This window comes from Rhagoletis pomonella, unplaced genomic scaffold (assembly GCF_013731165.1).
Source record: "Rhagoletis pomonella isolate Grant_MI unplaced genomic scaffold, Rhpom_1.0 Rhpom_scaffold_00005, whole genome shotgun sequence".
NCBI lineage: Eukaryota > Metazoa > Arthropoda > Insecta > Diptera > Tephritidae > Rhagoletis > Rhagoletis pomonella.
In genome coordinates this window covers 29,764,366-29,784,787 of record NW_023458559.1, presented here as the reverse complement: position 1 = coordinate 29,784,787, position 20,422 = coordinate 29,764,366, and the positions used below count along the sequence as shown (strand labels likewise).

General features: G+C 40.4%; 1 protein-coding gene across 1 annotated transcript in view; it reads left to right on the top strand.

The window, feature by feature from the left end:
• Nucleotides 1-13,463, top strand: part of LOC118740059 (protein tramtrack, beta isoform-like) — an 18,673-nt gene extending 5,210 nt beyond the window's left edge. Inside the window, exons 2-6 of the mRNA XM_036471553.1 lie at nucleotides 10,820-10,935; nucleotides 10,993-11,197; nucleotides 11,267-12,609; nucleotides 12,678-12,732; nucleotides 12,798-13,463. Of these exons, the coding sequence (XP_036327446.1) occupies nucleotides 10,820-10,935; nucleotides 10,993-11,197; nucleotides 11,267-12,609; nucleotides 12,678-12,732; nucleotides 12,798-13,463 (2,385 nt within the window). The remainder of the gene's footprint in view (nucleotides 1-10,819; nucleotides 10,936-10,992; nucleotides 11,198-11,266; nucleotides 12,610-12,677; nucleotides 12,733-12,797) is intronic.
• Nucleotides 13,464-20,422: the final 6,959 nt, after the last annotated feature.

Below are 20,422 nucleotides of genomic sequence, written 5' to 3'. Positions count from 1 at the left end.
ATTGTACCACGCTTCGACTTTTGGCCAGCTTTTTCGAAAAATTGGCCACTGTGCGTCGGTAGGAAGAAAATTTAATATAGTTTTTAGTGCCTTACTGGGGGTAGAGGGCTGGGCTCCTGTGCTTAACTTGGTTGGACTGTTCTAGAAGCAGGCATCATATGGAAATCCTATAGAAACATTTCGGCCTTGGTGGAATTGACCTCGAGTCCACTATCCCTCAACCAGCGAGGCAGATACCGCTATGTCCAAAGTTCGCTTAGCATTTGGAGATGTTTGCCTATTGTTGTGGGTGCATAAGCTATGACGTAAAAATTGCGGAGCAAACTCTAAGCAACTATCTATTTTGTACCTATGGCATCGTGTGAAAGGTATGCTGGTTATAAGTTAAGAGTTTATTTTTTCCAGAAATGTACATGCCTGAAAAAATTTAAATGTGAAAATAACCATCACAGATATTTGTTTGATTATTAGTTGCGATCCCATATGAGTCCGAAGTTGTCAGAAATAGTCACAACTAGCCCGAAGTACTGAAGATATTATACAAATGTATGTGCGAGAACGACTTCTGACTATTTGTGATAAGTTAGGACTCGGTGGGGATCGCAATTATGATTTGATAAGATCTTGAACAAAATAGTTCCTTCCCAGCCAGCAAAATCACCGTAAACGAGCTCGTAACTGGATATTTTCTCGAAGAAAAATCAGCTAAAAAGTCGTTTATGATAGCCGTTTACGATTCGTTTTCGAGTACTTTTTCGCTTGAAATTGTCGAGCGCGTACGAACTGTCGTAAACGGATCGATATTCGTATGCGAATATTATATATTATAAAATATTGTGGTTCAAGAAAAATTCCCAACAGAAAGAAAATTTTTTCTTGTGCTGAAAAAGTACAACAAGCCTCTTTATTTTACTTTTTTTTGTTTTATCGTTTACGAGCCTTTTTCTAACTTTTCACCGATCGAGAATCCCTCGTAAAACATGTGTCTATGTCTATGTCTGTGTATGTTTTGTCGAGAAAAAAATCTTTGAAAAGGCTACCGAAGCCAAATCAGCACCAGGTGGCCAGAGTTCTTCTTTGGTGGATCTGGTATGGTGTATGAGCCTAAACAGCTCTTCGCGCCTCACTTAAGACAGCTCAGGTTATATGCGAATGCCGGAAGTACTAAAGATACGGTGACCATTCGTACCGATTTTGGCGGGACAGTACCGATTTGAGGAAAATTGTCCCGCTGAATATTTTTTTAAAGTCGCGACGTATAAGTGTCCCGATTTTTCATATTTGTACCGATTAAGTCCCGATTTTTCAGTGTTTTCTTTATTAATTTAATAAGAGTATCCTTGTACTGTGGCCTCCCTTCTTACGTCTACTGTAAGTTGGGTTTGAAACAACGATTAAAAAATATGCAGTTCTAAGCATATTCGGGAATCATGTAGACCCATCTTTTATCTCTTTCGAACCATTAGTTCTCGAGCACCTCCAGTACTCGAAGAGCAGGTCGTTATCAAAGTAAGATCTGCATAGATACTTGTATACCTTCATCACCTCTACACCCCTTATGCGGATCTCCGAATCATGCAGCCATATGGCGTACGATCAAAAATGTTCCTTGAATCCCAGGAAAAATTTCGCCCGAAATAGTTTCTTAAGACTAAAATAACCACAAATTTTGTGACTTTACTAGACATGTCGCAGCATTTTCTTGGAAAAAAAGCTGAAACAAATTTTTGGTCTCACGCGCCCTGCTGTCAATAAAACATTCCTTGCACTTTTCCGCTTCGCAAGCAAATTCACATTGCCGCCAAATGCACTGGGGTCCGGAAGAGATATTGGCAACAGCAACTAACTGACAGGCTGCGCTGACTTACAGAAAAAAAAAAAAAATCGAATACATTAATTACAACAACAACATTGGCGCGCTTCTGGCAAATGGCAACAAAACAAACGAAATGTCAAAAGTAGAACCAACGGCTCATTGGAATACGCCACACAGCGCTGTGTCATGCTATGTGCATCTACTGCCGCCAATGACACATTAGATATATTCAAATCCACATGTATATATGTATGTACATACTCTTAAGACAGCAGCAAAGAAAAATTCTTTGGATTTTGGCAATTGCTCGAAACATTTAATTTTTTGGAAAGTTGCTGAGAAGATGCTTTCACTTGCTTTCACTGTAGTTGTGCATGTACGAGTGCGTACGGGCATTTGGAAGTGTTTCCACATGCATACCTAGTATACTTTCGAATGGACTTTTAAAAATAAAAATGTCACCAATGACTAAATTTTCCTGGTCTACTCAAACATATGCACATATGTACATGCGTGGATCACATTTATCGCATGAGTACCTAATTTTAGGTTGACTGACCAGTACTGCAAGAGACTGAGTGTATTTTTTTATTGTATGTGGAAATAAAAATTATTGTTTGTTTTTATTGTTGTTATTTGTAAGGTAATGTCTGTAGCGTCCAGTCAATGGAACAGTCATTGAAAAATAGGAAGCCAAAAAATATTGACGAATAGTCACTTTCGAAGTGACTACGTTTTCGTAGCAATAGTGCCGGCTAAAGTCTTTGGTCTTATTCATAAAAGCATAAAATAGATTTCAAAAACTGTACGAAATGAAATTTATATCAGACTCTTCTTCTTGTTTGCGCCGCGATCAAAATACTTTGCCAATTGCTTTTCCCCTTTGCGAGTTTGCGCCAGTTGCACATACCGAGTGCAGACAGGTCCTTCTGCACTAGGCCCTTCCATTGTGTTCGTGGGCACCCTTGCTTTCGTTGTCCACCGAAGGGCACCCAGTCGAAAGATGTTTTCACCAGAACCTCGTCATCTACGCGTACAACATGGCAAAGCCAGCGTAATCGTTCAACTTTTATGCGCTTAACTATGTCCATGTCGCTAAAAAGCTCATACAGTTCGTCATTTCATCTTCTACGGTACCCGTCGCCCAAGCGAACAGGGCCGTAGAACTTGCATAGAATAGTTCTCTAGAAAGTACCCAAAGCCTTCTCACCTTTGTGTGACATCGTCCATGTTTCTGCGGGCATGATGAGACACTTGTAGAGCGTGATTTTTTGCGTCGTGAGAGGGTTTACAATAGTTATTCTTCCATTGATTTGCCGGCTGACGTTGTTGGTGATGTTTATACTGGAACCTTGGTAGACAAAGTCTACAGAGACGTGTGTCCCAAAGCGCGTGGACTCTTTATGTGTTGCCATGAGGTACTTTGTCTTGTCCTCTTTCAGGGCCAAACCAACCGCTTTCGCTTCGTTATCCAAACTAGAAAATGCTGCGCTGACGTCCTTGGTTCCCTTGCCGACGATGTCGCTATCATCTGAATACGCCAGCAGTACTACATTTTTGCTGTATATGATGCCCCCGCGATTTAAATTCTTCTTCTTTATTGGCGCTGTAACCGCCTAAGCGATTTTGGCCGAGTCCAAAACAGCACGCCAGTCATTTCTCTTCTGTGCTAACTGACGCCAATTGGAAATGCCAAGTGAAGCCAAGTCCTTCTCCACCTGGTCTTTCCTCTGTTACCAGCATCGCGGCCTGCGTTGAATATTTTCAGAGCAGGAGAGTTTTTGTCCATTCTAACGACATGGCCAAGCCAGCGGAGCCGCTGAATTTTAATTCGCTGCACTATGTCTATATTAGGGATGGGTAAATTCGATATTCGAAGCTTCGATACTCGTATTTTTATCGAATTTTAGCTCCAAAATGGCGAATTTTCGAAATCGAACTTTGTGTTGGTAAAATTCGGATAAAATCGAATTTTTCTAGAAAAAATCGAATTTCATATTTATTTCCAAAAAAATCAACTTTTCAACTTTCTTGTTTCGGACTAACTTTGCCATCACTGTCGCTCAGACATTTATTTCGTCGCTCGAATAAAGAAACAGTGTAACTGCCACATACACTATTATTCGATAATTGCACCATTGGATAGACAATCCTTTAATCTATTAGAAAAAACTTTAGTTTTCTTAAATATCTCTTTGGCTCACTGATTTATTCGCAAAAACGAAATTGTGTTTGTAGGGTTTGTAATGGTTTATAAAAACTTCCAATTCGTTTTTCTCAAAACTATACTTTTCATGTTACACTATTTCATTATTCCAGCGACGATTTTAACTATTTTTTATTATCACAACGTTTTTACAACTTGCAATGTTGTGTGTCCAATGTGTTGTGTGTTTCAATGTTGTGGATCCAGAAACTTTCAATGTTGTGTGTCCGACACCAAAGCAAAGCTTTGAAAAGTTCCTATAAAAAAGCATAGTGCATAGGGCGACAGCTGTAGTGAATAGGGCGAGGTAGATGACATCTAGATGTCGCCCTATGTACTACGTTTGCTACAGCGGAAATAGACGACACGCCATTTCTTTAAATAAAATTAATTGGTGCTCGTTTGTATTTACATACATATGTAAATGCATGTGTGTGCACCTTTATATTAATATCGTTGAATTATTTTAATATCTATTGCAAAATTTTATTCAGACAGGACTAAAAAGTAGAAAATAAATAATATAAAAAAAACTTTTTAATATACAACGCTTTTATAAGTGGACTAAAAAGTAGAAAATAATATTTCTCAGTCCCATAGAATTTGTTTTGATAACTTTTGATTTTGAAATTTTAGCAAAAGTCATTATAAACAATCTATGAAATTAAAAATGAAAAGCGTGGGGCGCATGTAATACACTTGAATTGATATGAAAAGTAATATATATATGTATGTATGTGGGTATATGAATAACGACCGCTTAAAATCGATTTCAAAGTTCTACTTTCGCTGTAGAAATTTTAGGTCTACGTTATGTAGTTTGACTATTGTCAATTAAATCGAATGCTTTGTATTGCATGCGCTCCACGTTTTTCATTTTCAATTCCATAGATTGTTTATAATGACTTTTGCTAAAATTTCAAAATCAAAAGTTATCAAAACAAATTCTATGGGACTGAGAAATATTATTTTCTACTTTTTAGTCCATTTATAAAAGCGTTGTATATTAAAAAGTTTTTTTTTATATTATTTTTGAAAACTACTTAGGCCGAGACATGAAAACTTTAGTAGGCCATGAAATAAAAATACGAGCTAACTTTCGCAAATCCACCGAGTGTTTTACTACTGGATGGGTATACTTTCAGAAAATGTTAACAAAGTCTGGGCTGGTTTGGGCTGTCCTACAGTGTAATTTGAGTTTAACTTTTTAAACAGGTGGCCACTCTCTTCAAGCACCTCAAAAATATTGTAATTGTTGCATAGTATTTTAAGCACAACACTTCTTTAACTTCTTTAACTAAACCCCTCTTAAATGTAATTAAAAAATAAAGTTTATTCAAAATCATTTCGATTGATACCCATATTGGAGTAATTTATTTAACTTATTAAATAATTTGATTTTGATTTTCTTACATACATTCATATGGCACAAAGCTAAAACCATATTACACACCTACAGGGCAAGCCCTTTCATTTGACACCTACCGCCTTTTTGAAAATCGAACGAACGATACAGATTTTATGACATGGTGTTAAATATTTAACGCAAACATATCCGAACTCGATTAAGAAGTTTCACTTCAAAAAATTTTTGGAAAATTCGAATTAAATCGAATTTGCACCACCAAATTTCGCATCGAATAATCCAATGTTTGGGCAATGTTCGAAATTCGGAAAAAATCGAATTTCAACCCCCCACTACTCATCCCTAGTCTATATATATCGTTGTAAAGCTCAAACAGCTCATCGTTAAATCGTCTGCGATATTCGCCATCACCAACGCGTAAAGATCCGTAAATCTTTCGCAGAATCTTTCTCTCGAAAACTCCAAGAGCCGCCTCATCAGATGCTTTCATTATCCATGCCTCCGCGCCATACACCAGCACAGGCATGATGAGTGACTTATGGAGTGTGATCTTTGTACGACGAGAGAGGACTTTACTTCTCAATTGCCTACTCAGCCCAAAGTAGCACTTGTGGGCAAGAGTGATTCTCCGTTGGATTTCAAGGCTGACATTATTATTGGTGTTAATGCTGGTTCCAAAATAAACGAAGTCGTCTACTTTTTCAAACTTGTAACTGTCAACAGTGACGTGGGTGCCAAGACGCGTATGCTCTGACAGTTTGTGTGATAACAGGAGATACTTCGTTTTGTCCTCGTTCACCACCAGACCCATTCGCTTTGCTTCTCTATCCAATCCCGAGAAGGCAGAACAGACGTAGCCCTTGTTTTTACCGATAATATCGATGTCGTCGGCATACGCCAGCAATTGTACGCTCTTGTGAAGTATTGTGCCTGAGCGGTTCAGTTCTGCGGCTCTTATTATCTTCTCCAACATCAGATTAAAGAAATCACACGAAAGTCAGTCCCCTTGTCTGAAACCTCGTTTGGTATCAAACGGCTCGGAGAGGTCCTTCCCTATTCTGACGGAGCTGGTGGTATTGCTCAACGTAATTTTACACAGCCGTATTAGTTTCGCGGGGATACCAAATTCAGACATCGCGGCATAAAGGCAAGTTCTCTTCGTGCTGTCGAAAGCGGCTTTGAAATCGACAAATAGATGGTGTGTGTCGATCATATTCTCGCGGGTCTTTTCCAAGATTTGGCGTATTGTGAATACCTAACCATGGTGGATTTTCCAGTCCTAAAGCCACACTGATAAGGTCCAATCAGTTCGTTGATGGTGGGCTTCAGTCTTTCGCACAATACACTCGATAAGACCTTATGCTTAGAAGGCTGATTCCGCGTATGGCGGGGTCGCCTTTCTTGTGGATTGGGCAGAGCACACTTAAATTCCAGTCGTTGGGCATGTATTCATCTGACCATATTCTGCATTCGAGCTGATGCGTGCACCTCATCAGCTCCTCGCCGCCGTACTTGAATAGCTCGGCTGGCAGGCCGTCAGCCCCAGCAGCTTTGTTGTTTTTCAGCCGCGTAATCGCTATTCGTACCTCGTCATAGTCAGGCGGTGGGACAGCTACTCCATCATCATCGACTGGGGACTCGGGTTCGTCTTCTTCACTACTTTCAGCGCTGCTGCTATTTAGTAGGTTGTAAAAGGAGTTCGCCCCGATCTTGAAACCTTCCGTAAGTCGCCTAACCCTCTGGTAGAATTTTCGGGCGTTCTTCCTGTCGGCCAGCATCTCAAGCTCTTCGCACTCACGGATTTCGGCCTCTCTCTTCTTATTGCGGCAAATACGCCTCGCTTCCTTCTTCAGTTCCCTATAATGGTCCCACATGGCTCGCGTTGCGCCCGATCGCAGCGTGGCCCTATAGGCGGCGTCTTTTTTCTCTGCGGCTTCTTGACATTCCTCATCGTACCAGTTGTTCTTTCGGGCTCGCTGAAATCCAACTACTTCTTCAGCGGCGGTACTTAATGATCGGGAAATATGGTTCCACTGCTCGCGTATGTCGGATTGTTGAAGAGTGCTCTCAGAGAACAGGTGTGTGAGGCGAGTGGCGAATAAATTGGCCGTCTGTTGTGTTTGCAGCTTTTCGACGTTAAGCTTTCCTTGCATTGTTGGGCGCACATTTTTTGCTGCACAGAGGCGGGTGCGTATCTTGGCTACTACAAGATAGTGGTCCGAGTCGATGTTTGGCCCTCGGAGTGTACGTACGTCTATAACGCTTGAAGCATGCCTTCCGTCTATCACAACATGATCGATTTGGTTTCTCGTTTTTCGATCTGGAGACAGCCATGTAGCTTGGTGGATGTTCTTATGCTGGAACCTAGTACTACATATTACCATGTTTCGGGCCCCGGAAAAGTCGAGCAGCCTCAGTCCGTTATCGGAAGTTTCGTCGTGGAGGCTGAATTTTCCGACAGAGGTGCCAAAGATCCCTTCCTTGCCCACCTTGGCATTAAAACCGCCAAGCACGATTTTGACATCGTGTCGGGGGCAGCGCTCATATGTACGTTCCAAGCGCTCATAGAAGAGATCCTTGGACGCCTCGTCCTTCTCTTCCGTCGGGGCATGGGCGCAGATGAGCGAGATGTTGAAGAATCTAGCTTTGATGCGGATTGTGGCTAGACGTTCGTCCACCGGGGTGAACGACAGTACTCGGGGACGGAGTCTCTCTCCTACCACGAATCCAACACCGAATTTGCGCTCCTTTACGTGGCAGCTGTAGTAGACGTCGAAAGGCTTCACGCTTACTTTTCCTTGCCCCGTTTCATGGATGGCGGTGATATCAGCCTTTGTATTCCCGAGGACATCAACCAGCCGGGCAGAGGCACCTTCCCCATTAAGGGTCCGGATATTCCAGGTGCATACCCTTAAATCATAGTCCTTTATACGTTTGCCCTGGTCGTCATCAGAAAAAGGGGGTCTAATCCGAGGCTGTTTTTTCTTTTTCATTGGGCGGGGTTTTAACGTGGCGGGACCCAAACCCAGCGCATGGCGAAGTTTTACGCCTTCTCACTTTAGCTCGCTCCCAAACGGGTGTTTGGTTGCTACCCAGAGGATACGTGGATATAAATATCCGGACGTCGTGAGCTGCGATTTGAACCGTACGCACAAAAACCGCTTCTGGCCACTCCCAGGTGAATGGCAGTCAAAAGTTTTCCACTTCTGCGCACGTAAGCAGCCCTTATTATGCTCGCACCGGAGTGAATCGCCTTGTCTAAAACCTCGTTTGGTCTCAAAAAGTGGGGAAAGGTCGTGCCCAATTTGAACGGAACTGAATGTTGTACTCAACGTCTCAATATAATCGACAAAAAGAAGGGATGTGTCGATTTGCACATCGAGTGTCTTTTCCAGAATTTTGCGAACTGTAGAAATCTGGTCGATGGTGGACTTATCAGGTCTGAAGCCACACTCAGTTGGTTTGTAAATAGCTTCAATCTTTTACACAGTATCGCCGACAGGAATTTATAAGAAATATGAAGAAGGCCTATTCTGTGATACTTGACACAAACGGCGGTATCTCCCTTCGTGTGGATTCCAATTTTCGGGCAGGCTTAGGAGCTGGTACATGCTCCCTATCAGCACTTAGCCACCGGCCTCGAACAGCTCAGCCGGTAAACTAGCTGCTCCAAGGGTTTTATTGTTTGTAAACCGCATTTTGCTGTTCTCACCTTGCCTTGGCCGAAGGGGTTCGGGTTCTTCCTCATTAAACGCTCCACCTGTTTCGCCATATAACATTTACTTTGGACATCTGTTGCCAGATTTTCATATTCGTCTTTGCAGGAGCTAGTCATTTCATTTCTGCCTTATTTTCTGATAGAATTTTTGAGATGCATTCCTGCCTGCCAGTATGTCAGGCTCTTTTCAGGCTCACATAGCGCGAATATTTAGATATTTGACTGACTAAAAACTAGTATTTGAAATACGGAAGGCGCTATGGTATTGTGAAAGCCAAAATTTGAAGATGTGGGTGAGTTTTTTTTTAGATCACATTTACATTAGTCTTGAACTTCCTCCATTACTGAGTTAAATTTTTCGTAAATTCTCTTCTTGTCTTAAGTAAACCTCATTAGAAATTTTATAATGATTCGCAAACTTTTTCCGTCGAGAGATTTTCCCTTTAGCTTATCGTTCTCTTAGAGCAACTGATGCCTTTCTAAGGCTTTTCTGAATTTGTATTCAGTTCTTAAGATTACTTAAAGTTCGCGTTCAAATCCATAGACTTTATTTGGAATACCAAAAAGTTATAAATACTGTGTGGAACGAAGTGTTTGCAATGCAAACTTTGCATTCATCATTCTTCTTTGATTCTCTAAGAGTCGAACCAGTCTGTTAGTTTAACAAATCGCAGATTCCATCAATGCCCGCACTGCATAAACAGGACCAGCAGGAAATGAAAGTAGCAGTGGTGATATCAGTGGCTTATAACTTCGGGAAGGAAAGGCACTGTACAAGTAATGTTCAACGTATTCGATTCGTCTTGGCAGATGCAATAAAAGTTGTTAAGCTGTATGTTCATTCCGACGTCATGCAATCCCATCATAGAATGACCTGTTATAATTCCGTTCTCATACCGCACTCTATGTTCTAAATAAATGAGTGAGCCAGGTCTCTAGCTCAGATATGTCGTGTCGTCCTAAAGTGAGTTCAGCTTCCCATATTTTATTAACCTTTTTAAAGTAATGTAAGTTATAACTTTCAGATACAACTGTACATTCAGATACAACGCTATTTATTGCCGTGTGTGTATCTATCACCTGGCTTGCGCACCATGTGAGTAGCAAATTCAGACACTAGTCATTTAAGAATTTGTTTCCAAAGAAGCGTTTGAGATCTCCAATGATCCAATGGTCACGGGACTATCAGATAAGATACTTAGCTACTGAAGGCAGGTTTAGAGATTCAATGCAGAGCTTCATTCATCGATACAAAGGCGGCTTGGGCTGGCAGCCTAAAATCGAGATTGACTGACAGCTCTAATGTCCATTTTTAGATCTTTGGCCGTGGCTATATAGTAAGGACGAAACTCGAATTATATCCCCGATAGACCCTAAAATCGATCGGTGGAAAATCCTTTTCAAAAGTGAGAGACGTCGTTGTGTTGTTTGAGATCTAAAAAAACCGAGCAGTTGGTGAAAATGTTGGAGGGATCGAGTCTTAATTCCCACTACGCATTACGGTTTCCTTGGAGGTTCCGTAAAAGAATTTTATTAAATGGTCTACAGCCCGAAGTTGAGTACGCCTTTAGAGCTTTTGTAGACTAAGGGTAGCGTTCCTTGGTAGTGAAGACTTATCTTATATAAAATATAAATTTCTCTAACACATTTTGCTTAAAAAAATCAGCATAAAAGAATAAAATAACAAGTGGACGTATTTATACTTTCTTACAGACGAGTCTTTTGAGCACATTGCCAGTGCTATTAGATCAATCTCACCTCACCGATGTCACTATATCAGCAGAGGGACGTACGCTGCGTGCACACCGAGTTGTGCTCAGCGCGTGCAGGTGCAAAATTTCTTAATAAATCCTTCGTATCTCTAATATTGTTCTTGTTTTTAACAGCACCTTCTTCTTGGAGCTCTTTCGCACCTTGGACACCACCAACCATCCAATCATCATCATACCAGGTGCTACATTCGCCGCCATTGTGGCGCTGCTAACTTTCATGTACTCCGGTGAGGTGAATGTCTTCGAAGAGCAAATACCAATGCTGCTCAATCTGGCAGAGACTTTGGGCATTAAAGGACTTGCAGATGTGCAGAATAATGTGAGTGAGCGCTTCCATTTAAATGTTTAATCTAGCTCTTAAGTGTAATTTGTAATATTTCTCCCAAAGTTACAGAAATCTAGTAGACGCGCTGCCACTGCACCGCCAGCGCCACAGCAGGCGACGCAAGATTTTTTAAACTCTTTGCATAAAGAAGAATCAGATTCACCGGCTACACCACCTACCCCACCGCCTACATCCATTTCCATGGCACCACCTACGCTACCACCACCTCTGGCCTGCACCGTGCCACCACCAAGCGCAGAGCTACCGCTACTCTCTGCTGCGTCAGTGCCAAGCGCTTTCAACACACCGCTACTCGGCAGCAAGCTGCCCACACCGCTGGAAAGCTTCTTCTTAAAGTCGCTGCAATTTTATCCGAACTTGCTGCCACAGCCGCTGAACTTTTCGCAAACTGCGCTCAATAAGACCAGCGAACTGTTGGCCAAATATCAGCAGCAATGCAATAGCTTGTACCAAGACGCGTTGGGTATCCCGCCTAAGGACATTTTGCCTACATTTAGTGGTACTGAAGATTACGTGGCGGCAACCCAATTAAGTATGGCAGGAGTCGTCGACGATGGCGGCGGCGGCGGCTATGGCACTGCGAAGCGCTTCTGCCTGGGAGAAAAGCAACGACAAGTTAGCGTTCCCGCCACGAAGCCGCAAACGTCGCTTCTGCACTACACGCAGCATCATCAGCACCACCAGTCACCATCGCCACAAGCGCATGGTCAGCATACGTTGGCGCATAGCCAGCCGACGATAATACAACAACAAAAAGACATTAAACGTATAGATAGGATAGTAGAGAATTTACGCAAGACACCGTTGAGCGGCGAGAGCGGCTCAAGTGTGCTGCAGCAGCATCGACACTCACCGCAACAACAGCAACATTTACAGAGTCACCTCCAAGCAGCACCACTGAGCGTAAAGACGTCCCTAAGTGGCAATTATACGCCTAACTTGCCATCGCCCCACTTAAGTAGCACCAATATGCCGTGGTCCGTCTCTTCGCCGCCAGTAACCGCCACCACACAGAGTCAATTGCAGCAGCATCATCAACACACACATGCGTTGTCTTACTTGAGCGCTGAGGATCAGGTGGCAAAACTGCAGCAACAAATAGATCAATTTGCAAGTTGCAGTCGTAGCGCTGTTGCAGCAACGACTTCAACAGCTGCTGATAGCAATGAGAATAAGGCCAACACGCATGGTGATGGTAGTCTGCTGTCGGCATTGACAGAGAAGCCACCGAGTGGCGCGGCGAATTTATCGAGCACGCCAAACGCGAGCCCACAGCCGAAACCACCGTCAAACTCAAAGCTCTACGCCACCTGCTTCATCTGCCACAAGCAGCTTAGTAATCAATACAATTTGCGCGTGCATCTGGAGACACACCAGAATGTGCGGTGAGTACTAGATGGCGATTTTTTTTATATTTGTAATTTTGAAACGAAGTATTTGTTTCTGCTTTCAGCTATGCTTGCAATGTTTGTTCGCACGTGTCGCGCAGCAAGGATGCCTTGCGCAAGGTATGTAAGCCACGCAAATGCTGCTCTATTTCTTTTATTCATTTCTGCCCTTTCTCATCCTAAAGCATGTCTCATATCGCCACCCTGGCGCACCTTCACCCTGCGAATCGGAGGCGCGCCGCAAACGTGCCACCAAAGCGGCGAACGCGTCACCACCTGTAGCCACCGCTATAACACCAACAAGCGCTGGCAGCGCCAGCAGCACACCCACCTCACCTGCTACTGCGACAATCAGCGCGCCATTTCAACTAAATCTCAGCGCCGCAGCAGCTTCTACCCCAACAACAAGCGCCAACATATCTCCATTGGACACAGAAGCGCAAATGGCAGCCGCGGCCCAACTGAGTTCAGCATATATGTTTCTTCCGAATCAATTTCAATTAGCGGCCGCAGCTGCTGTTGCCGCGCAACATCAGCAACAACAACATCAGCAGCAGCAGCAACAACAATTGCAAAATGCATTAGATGCTACGAATACAGCGGCGGCAGTTGCTGCTTTAAATTTCGCTGCCGCTCCCGTGGCACCTGGTGCAGCGACTACACCAACAACTGCAGCTGCTGCTTCAAATGTCGGCGAAGATAGCACAGCAGCTGCTTTGGCCAATATAAAGCGTGAGCCGAGTCCAGCTGTAAGTAGTCCAGGTACGAGACATCAAAGTGGCGGTAATCAAAATAATACTCTGGGTTGTGGTGGTGGTGGCGCAGAGAGGAGTCCAATAAATATGCCGTAGGCGTACGAAGAGAGAAAGTTTCGGCACACCTTTTAGGTTAAGTAGCAATTTTCTACCTTTTCTTTAATATCAATATTTATTTGTTATTTTTTTAATCAGAAGCAGCTTTATTATATAAACACCCATTTTTCTTTTGAAAGTAGCATTAAGCTACTGTTAGTTATAGGTCTTTAGATATTTTTATCATACCAATTGATCCCATCGTTAGCCCCGGCTGTGATAATTAGTGAAAACATTTTAATTAATTTTTTTCTTTGTTTCAATTACTTTTTTAATTGTAAATTTAATATTTAATAGATAATTTTATTCAGTCTTTATTTCACTTTTTGACTAATTTCCGCTGTTAAAATTTCACCCAACATATTTTAACCTCAAAATAGAAAAAACGTATGAAAGTTTCACCTTCACGTTAAAAATCGAGTTTAGCAAGCCTTTTAGCCGACATTGTCTTAAAAATTTAATATTGATTTTCATATAAAATATAAGCACAAACGCGATAGACTATAGTAGGAGAACCCAAGAGGGGATTTGGGGATTTACTCGAGCGCGTCAGATTAACATATCCCCCACCTGTTGAGTGCCTCTGCCAAATCTGAGCCATCTGTGTAGAGCCGCGCGCATAGGACAGCTCATCAGAAAGTAAAAAAAAATTGATAGGTGGATTTACTCGAGCGCGTCAAATTAATTACATGCTGAAAAGTCTGCAATTCAATAATCTGACGATATGAGCGTGACGCAAGGGAGGGTTGCAAACCATGAACGAAAGACGCAAGATCACGTCTTCCCGAAAGAAAGAAAAAAGTTATTTTCTAGCTGTCGAAATCTCGACGCCATCTTTGTTGTAAGAAGTAAACAACGAAGAGAACAAACAAAAAACCGCGTAATTGTTGAACGCATGAATAATCATTTTTATTATGCAAATTCTTCTATAAATCATGTCGTTGTGTTAAATTATTCTTTACCTTATGTGTGCACACGTTGTCACAAGCGAAAATTAAGAAAATTGTAGTAAAAAGCCACCACCAAATTGTAAACAACGAACAAATGTAAATAAACGGCTAATGTCAAAGTCGCTCAACTTTTTTCCTAAATGCGATTATAACGGTCTACTAAGAAGAAGGCGTGATCTTGTATTTTTAGTTCATGGTTGCTAAATTGCAAAAAAACTTTACCTTGACATTCTCGAGCGCGGTAAATTTTTTTTTTTATTATGAAGCAAACAGCTGAAGGGTAATGGGAAGTATATAATCTGACGGCTTCCACAAGCCGGAGTAACGAAAACAGTCAACAAAGATTGTCGCGTGCACCTGCTGCTTTTCAAAACTACTACAGATTTTTCTACGAAATTTGTTATTTTTTTATTTGTTTGCTGTTTTCCGTTCATATTATTTGTCACAATCATATGACTGAAAGTATACCCAGTGGACCAAATGCTCGCAAATGAAAGCAGTTGCGAGTGAAATGTGAGAATTAACCCAAATAAACTCTCGCTAAAAGCTCAAACACGATCTACCTTATGGGATTCGCGTGTTAACCAAAACTCACCACAACATGGCGGTGACGTTGCCGTTGCTTCTCTCTCGCTCTATCAACAGTAAATTTGATATGCTGCTACGTACGTCAACCTACGTTTACGCCACGTCGTTTACTAACTGCGCCTTAAAGGCCGGTCCACATAGAACCGCAGTATATACAGTAATAAACCTTTTTGAGCACTCCTCGGGGTAAAATCTGATAAGGGTTGATAATGAGAAGGAGCATGAATTTTGTTGATTCAGAGTTGTATACAAAATTACTGTGGTATGAAAGGGAGCAACAACTGTACTATGGCAGAGTGGTACAAGTCATGAGTATGTAATAGTGACTGAAATTAATTGAAAAAGTGTAAAAACATTGCAAATTATTGTATATTATTAGAGATACTAGTACAGATTATCAAAGTTCAGTGAATAACTTGTTATATTACACCGTACATGATAATTAACTGTTAAATGCTGAAAACGCTAGTAACTTGTAGATCACTCAAACTTGGGTGTGCTTAATGAACTGTCTGGGCGGATGCGCTGGCAGGAATTGGGGTCCGTGTAACTATCCAAAACTTTTTTTTTTTTTAAATAAATAACAAAATTTATGTTTTTTATAAAAATATAATCTTACAATGGATTTTTTAAAATTTTAAACTTACATTTAAGAAAACTCCATTCAGTGCTATAATTACGATTTGAGTTTTCCAGTTTATAAAACACAAGCGTTAATTATGTACTTAGCTATTGATATTATTCTCCATTAAACATGAATATCAGCATACATTAAAGATGAATATTATACTTAACCTACATTTTGTTCATAAATAACACATAATTATGTATATTTTATCTACGAAAAGAACTTTTTCTAATTATAAGGCGAAATTCCCCACAGTAAGTGTTGCCGCTGTGGTGTAGTGGTAAGCAGTGCGCGCTTCCACTCCGCAGCACCTGGGTTCAAACCCTGGTCAAAGCAACATCGCAAAAATAAAGGAAAAAGGTTTTTTCTTAACAGCGGTCGCCCCTCGGCAGGCAATGGCAAACCTCCGAGTGTATTTCTGCCATGAAAAAAAAGCTTCTCATAAAAATACAATCGCCGTTCGGAGTCGGCGTAAAACTGTAGGTCCCTCCGCTTTGTGTGACAACATCAAGGCGCACGCCACAAATCGGAGGAGAAGCTCGGCCAAACACTAACATATGTGTAAGCGCCAATCTATTATTATTATTATTAAGTGTTGCCGTGCGCGCAAAACGAAAACGCTGCACACAACCTAAAAGTACTCCTCGGGGACCAAATGGTGAAAAACTGCGAAAAGGTTTATTATTGTATATACTGTGATAGAATTTTGCCTTTGGCTTTGGCGTTGACGTTGGTTTGACAGAACGCACGTTAAAAGTATGCTTGCTACAATGAACGCTTGGCAGCGAATGCTTGGGCCACTAAATCAACATACTAACGACAGATAAATTAATATTTCATGTCAATAATTGCATTAAAAATGATATTTCTCGACCGCACTTGATTAAAAAGGAAAAATACTTCACATAATTTTATTTATTTGCAACAGCTGACGAGGGACGCACGCGAAAAGTTGAGAGTTGGCCATCTTTTTGCTTTGTGTTGGCGTGAGCGTTGTCGAATTTCGGCTATGTGGACGGCTGCATTTGAATTCATGTATTCATAGTCAGCTGTTGAAGCGACGCCAACGCCAACGACCCGCCAAAGTTCTATGCGGAGGGGCTTTTAAGGATTGTGTGTTGCTCCGCTGTATATGTACATAAGTTGGGCATTTGCGAATCAAAACCTTTATCTAAATTTGAGCTGGGTGATGAAATTACATGTGTAATTAAGTGCGTCTACGATTACGATTACTTTAATCCCAGTTAAAAATTAATTTTTTAACTTATGTATGTGAATTTTACTCATTTCTTAGCTAAAATCACAAGACATAAGAATTTGTATGTAAGAAAAACATACATTTTTCATATAATTTTGAATTCAGCAAACTTAAGTTTACTTATACATGAAGAAATTTGGAACTCCGCTACCTTCTTGCTCACTCTTTATATAGTATCAATGGACTGTGTGTCCCTTTACTCCTTTCCGTCCGCCATCTTGCAATCATGGGCGATCAAAGCACTCGTGGTGTTACATGAATTATACACCCCTATTCTGCAACTCTTTCATATCCGGTTTTTTCTATGAATCGTAGAAATAGTATGCTGCAATCCGAATCGTATTTTCGAACTTTCCAAATTCGTAACAATGGCATGCCTAAAAACGTACGAGTAAGCTTTTTGCGTAATTTAGTACGAAAACAATTCTGTGTCGGAGGCGAGATAAAAGACGTAAATCGATGGATTTTTGCAGGAAATATTAGTGGTGTTCATTTAAACAGATAAATTTGCCCTTCGCAAATACGTATATTTTTATCCACTGGTTTATATAAACTAGTAAAACAGAATCTTTGTTGCCCCTTATCGAGAAACTTGGGTCCGGTTTAGTTATTTGTACGATGATTTTCGATTGTTGTGTCCAAACGCATAATCCGAATCCAAAAAATTTAAATTAAAATTTTATTTAAAATAAATGTTTCAAATTTCCGAGCGCTATCTTATTAATAAATTCGGTTCGCACTATGCACTTTTTGCAAATTTCGACGTGGGTTCTGGGCAAAAATACTGTGGATGGCGTAGCCGGAGTGATGTGTACAAGAAGTGTTCTATATCTTTGACATGCGGAATCCCCTCTTCTCCGGCAAAACAGAAAGGAGAATTCAACTTAGTAAGGGTTATAATCCTTAAGTGCGGCCGAAGGCAGAAGCAAGTGCAACAGTTGGTGGACCTAACAAAGTGCATGTTTTCAATGGCTTGGAAGAAGCTGTTATTGCATTAACTGGATTGAGAACCAGTTCTTCAGGTATAGGAGTAGTTCTGGCTTATGGTTCAACAATTGAACCAGAAGCTGACATAGACACGCCCATGGTTACTATGCCCGACAGCTCCGCATATCTTTGTGAAATCATTCTCATAGCGCGCTCTTACTTCGCTGCTATAATTGCAAATGCAATAGAATCCCCCGTTTCCTTCAAAATATGTAAAATCAAACAATTTTACTATAAATAAGCACTTCATGAGTGTTTTTTTAATTCCTTTCCACTTTGTTTTCCTTCATTCAGTTATCTTCGAAAAACTACTGATAGCTGGCAATGCTGCACATGTTTCCGCAAGGGTTGCAGCATGTGGATTTTTCGTTTTTCGTAGCGTAGTTACGAATTACGAATTACGAAAATTCGGGTTCTATAATAAGGGGGATAACCTTTGAAATTGTACTAACTAAATTGTGTGATTCATGATGAGTGGAAATGGTTTTTGTGCACACAGAAAAAAGTCAGCTAAATAAATTTCTCTCAACACATCAATTGGTAACTATAATCAAATAATGTAATTATAACTAAATCAAGTGTTGAAGAAAACATATTGAGTTGACGTAAATAAACTCTTTTCTCTGTGTGTGTTGTGTGGATCAAATTCTTGTCAAAAAATTTGTTGGACTATTCTATGAGATTCAGGTATAATACCTTGTATCTCTAATAACACACTTTTCATTTAATATGTAAAAAAATATTGTCAATTACTTCTTGTTACAGATGGGATAAATGTAGAAGAAACTTACGACCAAGTCGAACCGGACTCGCTGTATAATAGTTGCACGGATAAAATATTAAGTGTTTACAGTAATATATGTTTTGTTGACTGTGCATCTCAGAAACGAAATTATTTTTTTAAACCGTCAGATTAAGAAAACCCCTCCAGATTATCGTCAGATTATGGAACAGCACGACCAGGGCAGCGAGGTGAACCTTCTGTATGAAAATCTGACACGCTCGAGTAAATCCAAATGACGTTTATTTTCCGCATCTTCAAGAAGACGCCACGAGCTTGCCTCACATCTGAATCGTCAGATTATTGAATGGGAGGTTCATTCGGGCCCATTTAACATCCCTTGTGAATATCTGACGCGCTCGAGTAAATTTTTTGTCACCCATTTTTTACCCTTCCGTACGCCCATGCCCACCATGCAAACCGGCAGATTAGCATATCTCCGTCATCAGAAACACGTGTGATTTATTCACTATCAATATCTGACGCGCTCGAGTAAATCCTAGTAACTGTTTTTTTTACATTTTTGGAAGCCTGTAGATTCTCCACCCACCGCTGTAAGGAAAAACATCACATGACCTTTTTTCTTCCCATCATATAATCTTCAAAATCCAATAGGTCAAAATGACACTCTAGTAAATCCCGGTTTAGCATCGTGGGCTCCCCTACTACTAGGGAAGTCGCTAGGCGCGTACAGACTCATTGGCTCCAAACAATGTTCTATCATCTTTGACTAGAAGTTAGTTGCTAGTGACAAATGTATATGGAATTTTTATCCAAAACAATAGTTTTTTTCGAGGATGAACTGATATAAGGAATCGCGCTGACTACTACTTAACCAATTTTTCCAACAACAATTCAAGTAATTTTTATGCTGAAAACATCTTAGTACTCACTTTGCTTACTTTTCACTAAAAAACTGCGCCATTACTTTCATAGTTTTCCATATTTGCAAAATTCACGCCACCCACCGGCGGCCATGCAACTCACCTTCTTCGTTAAATCGCTTCTGTGCTATAATTAACACTTTATTTTGCTGCACTTTGCTACACAGCACATTTATTTGCTATTTCACACAAAATAATACACGAAAAGATACTTTTGCACACTTTATTTGATGAAATTACAAATTTCACAACGCACTTACGCGTATAACGCTTTTTGCCAACGAAAGGAAGCGGAAAACTAAACGTTGCAGCAGTGCTGCCATATGCGGGGAGTTAAGAGAGTGCATGGTTGCATTTCCTGTGAAAATATTAGAATATGTATGGTAGATGTTTTTCGTTTCAAATTGAATCGCCAAAACTATAAATGTATTTAAGACACTAATTATAAACTTCTTTATTTAACATCTAAGAAAAAATTCTAGTCCCCCCTGTTGTTTTAATTTTAACGTACCAAGCTAGTGTCAGATTAAATTGATATTGGAGGCTTTTTAAAACAAATGAATATTATAAACACCCTTGTAATTTATGAAAATAAAAAATTACACCAAAAAAATTAAGAAATAAAAAAAATTTTAAACTAATTTTAAGAAAACTTAAAGCACACTTTTTGGTAAAAAAATTAGTACACTCAGTACTAAGCAAACAAAAAAATATTTGCAAACTAAAATTTTTGTAAAATATATGATTAAACAATTTTGTTATTTCTTTTATATAAAAAACATTTTACTAACACTCAATTAAAAAATAAAACAATGTCACTGTTATAGCAAGTGCAATTATCTAGAAAGACACTGATCATTTATGAACAAATACACTAAATACA